General features: G+C 33.4%; 1 protein-coding gene across 7 annotated transcripts in view; it reads right to left on the bottom strand.

Moving 5' to 3' along the window:
- Positions 1–5,323: 5,323 nt before the first annotated feature.
- The window catches only part of PDS5B (PDS5 cohesin associated factor B), a 186,831-nt gene continuing 182,544 nt past the window's right edge, over positions 5,324–9,610 (bottom strand). For 6 of the 7 annotated variants that reach the window (XM_054446092.2, XM_054446098.2, XM_054446099.2 and 3 more), the window contains 2 exons: positions 8,853–8,988; positions 5,324–7,154 (listed from right to left, as the gene is read on the bottom strand). In XM_054446092.2, coding sequence (XP_054302067.1) covers positions 7,119–7,154; positions 8,853–8,988 — 172 coding nt within the window. In that variant the 3' untranslated portion in view covers positions 5,324–7,118. Of the gene's footprint in view, positions 8,989–9,610 lie in introns of all 7 variants that reach the window. The other variant, XM_063650750.1, reaches the window with a different exon arrangement.

Genomic DNA, 9,610 nt, shown 5'->3' with positions numbered 1-9,610 from the left:
AGAAAGAAAAGCATAGCAGCTATACCAATTAGAAAACAATGGAAATAACAATGTAAGTAATAATAATAAAACCCATAAAACATTTTAAAAGGTGCAAAGCCTATTCTTATGAAGAAAATAAAAAGTATTGAAAGGAAGGCCTTAAAAAAATCTATCTCAGTGGGAAGACTCAATACTGAATAAGCGAAAATAACAAGAAGAGCCAAGGAATGACCAAGACATTTTTAAAACTAAGACTTGGAGAATTTTTGGACCAAATATAAAAACTTATCAATATAGTGAATTAGATATTGGTACAGGCAAAAGATAAAAATTAGAAAAAGAAATCAATGAAATAAAACACAAAATATGAAGGAAGAATTAGCTAAACAAGAGTGACCCATGATGCAGAGCTTCGTGGGGCACATTATCCTAAAATCGATGGTAAATTATTGAAGAGATATAAGGTTTATATTATTTGCTACTGTTGCTGCTGCTGCTGCTGCTGCTGGGGGGGAGTAGATGAAATCATGGTACTTCACAATCTGGCTACATTATGAAAATGAATTTGAGGTGGGGCAAGAATAAATGTGAGACCAACAAAGAGGCAAAGAAATGATGAGAACTTAAGGGAGATTGGTGGAAAAAAAGTAGAAAAACTCAAGGGATAATCAGGAGGTAAACTCAACAGGACTTGATGACAGACTGGATACAGGTGTAAGGGACAGGAGTCAAAGCAAATTTCTAGATTTGCGTTACTAGGTGGGTATTAATTCCATTTTCAGACATACGAAGATGATCAGATTTGGGAAGGAAAGGTTATTCATTTAGTTTCAGAAATGCCGAATTGGAGGTATTATAATAAATTTCTTAATAGTTACATGCTTTCAGATTTTAGAAATGCCAGATGATGTAAAATGCCTTTTTTTTTTTTAGAAGCTGTTTCCCCCTTCAAACAGAAATTCACATAAAGGACTGGAATCCAAACATCCAAAGCACCCAAAGACTATGTAAATATTAATAAATCACACGCTGAAACTGATGAACCCTGACACCAAATATTTTATCCTGAAGAATATGTCCCACCCAGCTTCCTTCATATCAGTAAATGACACCACTCACTCAGTTTCTCTGGCTCAAAGTTTAGAAGTCATCTTTGATTCGTCTCCCTCACACTTCCATAATCATCAGCAAAGGGCTACTAACTGTAACTTCAAAATATATCATGAATCCAAGTATTTCTCACAATTTCTATCACTCTTATTGTGAAATGAATGAACAAATTGTCTAGACTACTAATATAACTTAATAAAACTGGGGGGCTTCTATTCTTACACTCTATTAGCCATTCTCATCAATAGCCAGAGTAGTATTTTTAAAAATTAAAACAAAGAAATCTTGCCACTCTCCTACTCAAAGCCTACAACGGATTCCCATCAACTTTTGAACAAAATTACCAAGAGACATCATAGGTGTGATCTGGCTCTTTCTTATCTCCTTTCTATCCTACGCCTTCCTTCAGCTTTTGCTCAATTCAACTCCAGAAACATCAGCCTTCTTGAAATCCTTGATGCACAAAGTTCATTCTTGCCTAAGGACTTTCATACTTATTCCTCCCTCTGCCTGGAATACTCTTCTCCCAGATATTCATAAGGCTTGATGCCTCACTTAATTGAAGTCCATGCTCAGATGTCACCTTCTCAAAGAAGCCGCCTTTGACTACTCTGTGTCAAATAGCGTTCCTGCTGGGGAGCTGGGCGGAATAGCCTGAATGAAATCTCCTGCAGGCTTGCTGTGCTAGTCTGTCATATAATGCATGTTTTACCATTAAGACATTTGAAACAACGAGATTGAGTCTAACTAAAGTTGCAACCCAGGCTCAACTCTTGAAGTGATCAATCTCTACAATGCCTAAAAGAAAAAAGGGCAAATCTGCTCTTGGGAGAAAAATCACATCAACTTCAATCCTTTAGTACTTTTAATTCAATGTTCTCAAATAAGAAAACAGTTACAAGATCCACACAAGGAAGGAAAAAATGTGGCCAGGAAAAGTTTGATGGATGTTCAATAGAAAAAAGAGTTAAAAGAATCAGATCGACAAATGACTGAGAAGTTGTAGCTAATTGGTAAAGTTTTACACTATATAATTAAGAGAAAGGGGGAAAATATGAGTAAAAAGAGACTTTCAACAGAGAACTGAAATCTATAAAATATTATTAACTGGACATTCTAGAACTGAAAAATACAGTTTTCTTGTTTGTTTGTTTTAAAGACAGAGTCTCACTCTGTTCCCCAGGCTGGAGTGCAGTGGTGCGATGATCTCAGCTCACTGCAACCTCTGCCTCCCAGGTTCAAGCGATTCTCCCACCTCAGCCTCCAGAGTATCTGGGATTACAGGCGCCCGGCTAATGTTTTTATTTTTAGTAGAGACAGGATTTCGCCATATTGGCCAGGCTTGTCTTGAACTCCTGACCTCAAGTGGTCCGCCCATCTCAGCCTCCCAAAGTGCTGAGATGACAGGTGTTAGCCACCACACTGGCCTGAAAAATACAATATTTGAAATTAATAACTAATTGAAAAGTTAATGGGAAAAACAGACATAGCAAAAGAAATCTGAAGATGGATCAACAGAAATATCCAAAATGAAGCACAGAGAGAAAAACAGAGTGGAAAGAACAGAAAATACACTTAAAGGCAGATGGGATACAAGCAATCTAATAGATTTATAATTGGAATGTCAGAAAGAGAAAATAGTGTAGAATATGTGAAGACATAACAGCCAAAAATGTTTCAAAACTGATGAAAGACATCAACTGGTCAGTAAACTCCAAGCAAATTAAATAAAATGAAAATCATACCTAGGCATACCACAGTCAAAGTGCTGAAAACAAGAAATTAAAAAAAAAGAAGAAAAATGAACTAAGATGATAGCACATAATGATTCTTAAAAAAAGAACAGAGCAAAACCAGAAAATCTATGGGTAAATATGAAAACATGGACTATTCAACAAGGATATTGTAGCTTTTTTATACTGAAAACAGACAACAACTTTAGCACAAAGGATAGAGAGGCAGATACAGTTGAATTGTTTTAAACTTTTTGCACTGTTCTGACGGTGGCAAAAGTATTAATCACAGACTATAATAAGCCAAACATAAATACTGTAATTCTAAAAGAATAGCACAATCAGGTTTAACTAAAAAGCTAATGGAAGAGACAGAATAATAAAAAGCACTTTAACTGAGCCAGAAGGAGGCAGGAAAGGAGAAAATAAAGGAAAGATTGGCATAAAAGAAAATAAATAGCAAAATGGTACATTTCAAATCAACTATATAAGTAACTACACTAGAGCTTAAACACTATTAAAGAACAAAGATTCTCAGATGAAAGAACAAAATCCAAGTATAAAATGTTTACATGATACACATGTTAACCATGAGAACATAAATATGTTGAAAATAAAAGGAAAAGTTTTATCATGCAAACAACAGCTGAAACAAAACTGATATGGCTACATTAATATCAAGCAAAGTAGATTAAAAATATTCATAAAGATACCAAGTGACATTTCAAATTATAAACCATATCACTTCATCATGAAGATATAATAATCCTAAACTGCATGTTTCGAAGTATATAAAATAACTTCTCCACCTATCATTAGTACTTTCTATCCTGCTTTTCCTTTTTTTCACTGCATTTTTCACAATCTGACATATTAATTTTTCTTATTCACCCACCTCTAACATAATGAAAGTACCACAAAAGCAGGGACTTACACTATCTTGATCACATTTTATCCTCTGCAAAACTGAGTAAAATTTTTGAGTGCCTGGCACATAGAAGGCACTCAATAAATGTTTGCTGAATGAATTAATAAAACTGCTACTGGCAACTTATTTATTTAGTGCTTATTTTTAAAGTTTATATTATACATTTATTTTGTTCAGTTATGCAATTATTTAACTTAAATAATACTTAGAATTCTCTGTCCACCAACATTTTGCATGAGAAGTTTAAACAAAAGGTTTGGAAAAAGTTACTGAGACGTGTTTCCACTTCATGAAACAAAAGCTCCAAAATTAAAAATCATCAAATGTGCCTTTCTCCATTTAGTATTTAAATATATATGTTGATTTACATAAACAAAATAATACAATTATATTAGCTTTTATGTTTATTCAACTTCACAGAAATCCAAAAATGTGTCTGAAAATGTGTCTATTTAAATAGCAGTTGTTCATTATGGTGACATAATACTACGTGGTGGCAGAGATATGCCTAATTTAAACAAATTCTTAAATTCCTGACATTCTTACAAGTGGACAAAAGGAAATCTTAAAAATCAAACTTACAAGTTATAAGAAGATATAGAAAGTAATTTAGCCTTTAATACCTGGAATAAGTTTTACAGCCACATTTTAAATTTACATATACAGTGGAGATCACTGAAAAAGCTTCCTGTTGCACTGCAGCAAGAAATTTTATTATAATGTAGATTAAACAAATTTGCTACAGAGTGCAGCAAGATAACCTCACTGAGGAATAAGATTTTCATAATGGAACTTGTTACAGGGAGTTAAATATTTTCTTAATGTTATACAGTATATATTTTCAAAATGAACATTATCACTGAAATAGTTTGCTAACAGTTGTTAGCAATTAATGTTTTATACACACTTAATTTTACTGTAAAGTATGTGGCTCTCCAAATGTTACTACATGAAATGTTAAGTTTAAACGTAAGATAATCCCCTAAGATGGAGATTCAAGACATCAAAACTTTGATCATTATTGCACCTATTTTTCTACAAAAAAAAAAAAGAAAGAAAGAAAGAAAAGAAAAGAAAAATTTACATCGTAATCCACCCAAAAAAAAGAACAGACAGGTCGTAAAATTACAGACTCATTGGCATTGAACGTTAACAAAATCTACAATGAACATTTTTTTGTGAACTGCTGTACAGCATTACAAAAATGTGCAATGAAATTTGGTTAACTATGATCATGCAAATAAAAATCCTTCACAATCATTTTTTCGTTATGTTTTATAAAATGTTCTTAATATTTCCATAAACATTTCCGGTGCAATTTAATCAATGACAAAAATACAAAGCTATTCCTTATTCTTTATGTTATAGATTTTAAAACATGCCTTTGTACTGTTGAAATAGAAATTATGTGTTTGGGAGAACCGAGCTAAGGAAGCATTTCAAAACCAATGCATCTTGATCCAACCTGAGCTGCTTTGATATATGACAGCCTCTCATAATTACTGGTGTCAGTATTGTTGTAAATGAAGAATAGTTAAATATGGAGAGATTAAGACACAATTCAAAACACTTTTTAAAAAATAAATGACTGTTTCATAAACACGAACAAATCTTTAAAAGAAAAATAATCACATCAATTGCAATATACATTGGCAAATAGTAAAATGTCATTTTCCAAAATAGTAGCTTCTTTATTATATGCCCCATCTGTTATAACCAATCTTGGAAATATACCTTAAACATAATGGTGTATCATATGAAAATGTTCCACTATTCAATGAGATAAACTTAATAAGTTAGAATATGATTTTTTCCCCTCTGGTGTTAACCATGAAAAAACATAACAGCACCTAAAATACTAAAATGAAATTAGGTAAGCATTAAGTAGTAACCTATATGTTTTGGTTCAAAATACAGTTTATACAACTGTATAAAGGATACTGCCTTAAGTAATTTATTTCTATATTTTGCAGATTACAATGAAGAAAAAAAAAGACCTGCTCTAAATCCAAATAAATTTCCACTTCTCCCAATCTGGACAAAGTGGAATTTCATTCAAAGTTCACAAGACTGTGACAACTACAGTAGCTGATATACTTGGATATACCACTTCTACCCTGCCCCCAACCCCCAGAATCAATTTTTTGGCTCCAAAATAAAGTACAATAATAAACTCTTGATGAAAAACTATGTTATGGGGCAATCTATCATATACTATGGCTAAATATGAATTTACAGAAAACAGCACATCCCATTTTCAGCACTTTTTTTTCATAAACATGCAACTCACTATAAAATACAAAACACTTGGCTTTCAAGAACAGCTTTATAAAGACACACTGCATCAATAAAATTTTTTCTTTCTGATTAATTTTACACTGTTATGGAGAACTGGAATATTTCTAACGTGTATATATCAGGTTTTATATTATAGTGTAATTTGCATTTTCTGAACATAATGTTCAAGAAGAAATATCTATACACAATAACATTCTAGACTATTAAAAACTCAAATTACAGAATTTTATTGATACAGTAGATTAATAAAAACTGAAAGGATGATAAAATGGGATAAAGAATTCAGTACATTATTTTATAACACACTCTTTAAAATTAAAATACTTTAAATCTTTCTTCTTAAAATTTTCATTGCCATGAAAGGCCAGAAAATTCTGGGACAAATCAATACTGAGGTGTAAAGTAATCCAAGAACTTCAGGACTATTTCACAATTTGCATGGTTGTCCTCCTATCAGAGGCATCATTCTGGTATAATGGCAGACAATTTAGCACCTCTGAAGATTAAGGGTGCCCAGGAGTAAACACTAGGTAAGATACACAAAGGGAAGAGACCATTTAACTCTCCAACAAATAATGACGTCAAGAAAATGACACCAATTGTTGAAAACAAATTTTTTTCACAGTAAAATTGCAAAGAATACAAATACAAACACTGACAGATTACTGCTTAAGATCTATCCTAACAAATTCTTTTCAAATCAATAGATCCAATAAACAGTTGGGTACTGTCAGTTTAAAGCCGCAGATAAAAGCTATACAAGCACTTCAGAAGTCAGAAACATTAAAAAAAGAAAAAAGATATTTACAAGTTTCTTCTTTATGTCTACATAGCCATCGCACATTACACTTTCACAAGACCCCATAGTCAATGTTATCATGCGTATGGCTAAAGCATGTGACCACAAATGTATGGGGTCACCAAAGTAAGGTCCAACTGTCCACTCTTCAGCAGTCCCATTTTGTGCATCAAAGGTTTTATTCAGCCTCAAGCTTGACCAAAAAAAAAAAAAAAAAAAAAAAGATTTTTCCAAAGCTTTCACAGAGAAAGTTATTAATTACATTTGTTCATCGCCGTTCCCTTTTAGCACTTCGCCGCCGTACCTTAAAAGGAAAGTCACCAGATGCTTAATTAAAATGGGTATATGTGCATAAGATATGCAGTAATCATTTTTAACTAATCTTTATTCTCATTTGTTCCTGATTTTCTTTGCTTTCCTTTCCCTGAAACTTTTTATCCTTACTTTCTGCCCTGGCATCACATATTTAGACCTCTATAACATTTGAACCCTTACAGGCTCACAGACTTCCCCAGAACAGTGAAAGAAAAAAATTATTTTACTTTTCTATCTAATAATTTTAAAGAGAAATGAACAGAAATCAATGTCTACAGCAAGAAAAATAACTCAAACAGATTAATCATCTTTCTACTTACGTTTCCTGTGGTAAATGAAAACATCTCACATTTATGAACTTACATTATCTTTCTGGGAAAGTAATTACTGAGTTTGGATCTTAATAATTATCAATACAGTAAAATAACCTAAAATTCAAACATATTATCATTTACTGGCAAGCACTAATGAAAGCATAAAACTTTAGTTCAAAAAATGTCAATATTAACAATAGGAATATAAAAGAGGGTTTTAATTTACTATGTAGTTTTTCTCTGATGAAGACATCAATCGTTATTGACTCTTCAGACTTACTTTGATGTCCTCCCCCAAAACCCTTTAAGAAACAAGCCAAACTAATTTGAGGCCACAATTAAGCACATTTTCCTGTGTTCTTAACTCACTTATTCACAAAAATGAATCCTGGTACAGATAGGAGTTCTGATTCCATTAAATAGGACAGAACAGCAGAGACCAATTCTGAGACTTGATTATAGAGCTTGGGTTTCTCAAACAAAGATGGGAGAAGAGCTTCTACTTAAATGTATTATATTTTTTCCTAAGAGAAATATCTGAGTTGTATTAACTGGTGAAGTTATTTATTTATTACTTTAAAAGTCAAGAAGGGCCGGGTGCAGTGGCTGATGCCTGTAATCCCAGCACTTTGGAGGCCGAGGCAGGCAGATCACTTGAGGTCAAGAGTTCAAGACCAGCCAGACCAACATGGTAAAACCCTGTCTGCACTAAAAATACAAAAACTAGTCGGGCATAGTTGGCATTGGCCTGTAATCTCAGCTACTTGGGAAGCTCAGGCAGGAGAATTGCTTGAATCTGGGAGGCGGAGGTTGCACTGAGCCCAGATCGTGCGCCACTATACTCCAGCCTGGGCGACAGAGTGAGACTCTGTCTCAAAAACAAAAAAGTCAGGAAGTAACGCATACCTACTTTTGCAAAATAAGTATGTATTACCAATTTTATGAATTCTCATTCAGCTCAAGCTTCAATTCCAAAGGCTGATTTTATTCTGTGTAACTAACTTCTAATTTCTATTATGAAACCCAAATAGAAATACCAAACAGAGAGTTGTAAAATATAAACAACAGTATACTTAATGGGTATCAGTGCCCTAAAATCAAGGTACAACTTAAATGCTTAAAGTGTCAATATTAGAATGCTGTACATTCAGTTCAGACTTCACATTTACATTCTCACTAAGCTACACCTATTTGCTTAGTTTCGGGTTTCCATAAAAGATGTTCTCCATTATCCAACCTGGTAGATAAAATGATGCTATAAACTAATGAAGTAAAATATATAAATACTAAACAAGTACTAAATGATCTAACCAAACATTTACTAACTCTGTTTTTTATATCCCACACCGCTCACAGAAACTTTGAACACATACATTTACTGTAGAAACTTCCTCCTCCTCTGTTTCTTCCTGCGGAATATCATCGACAGGAGAGCTACCCTGAAACACATCTACTTCTTCACTTGAATCATTTTCCTTAGTAGCTGCTTGTTTGGAGCGTCCTACACGGCTAGAGTAAAACACATGTAAAACACAATGAACGTTCCAATCTTTCAGTAGATTACCTCGTTAGAAGAAATGCTTCAAGTATTTCATCAATTGTCATATCATGTTTACCCTCAGTTACTTTATGAGACAAGAACATTTCTTTAATATTCTGAATCCTAAACCAGCATTTAATCATAGAATGTTACATATTATCTACCAAGTAACAACAAAAAAATGTGACTGAGAACATACCATAACCTAAAGTCTGCTTTTCCTTTCATCTTTCCTAACACAGTAAAAGGCATCTATGTCTACTGAGCTGCTCAAAGCAGAAAGGAATTTGAATATAGTGTACCTGTCTTTGTCTGGCCTTACAGATTCTTACAGAGATCTCAAATCCATTCACTTCTCTCCACATCTCCATTGCTACCACCTAATTCAAACCATTCCCATCTCTTGCCTCTTCTCTTTACAAAGTTATCTTTTAAAAGTACAAGAACAGATGATGTTACTGCCACTACAGAGCTCCCTACTGAGCTGAGAATAATTTTGTAAACCTCCTTAACACAGTATACAAGGAACAGTAGATGGTCCTTGCCTACCTGTCCATTCTCATCTCTTTCTTCTCCCCAACTCCCCACAAC

The sequence above is a fragment of the Pongo pygmaeus genome, chromosome 14 (genome assembly GCF_028885625.2).
Source record: "Pongo pygmaeus isolate AG05252 chromosome 14, NHGRI_mPonPyg2-v2.0_pri, whole genome shotgun sequence".
NCBI lineage: Eukaryota > Metazoa > Chordata > Mammalia > Primates > Hominidae > Pongo > Pongo pygmaeus.
The sequence above is the reverse complement of the archived record's forward strand: the minus strand, read 5'-3'. Positions and strand labels throughout refer to the sequence as shown.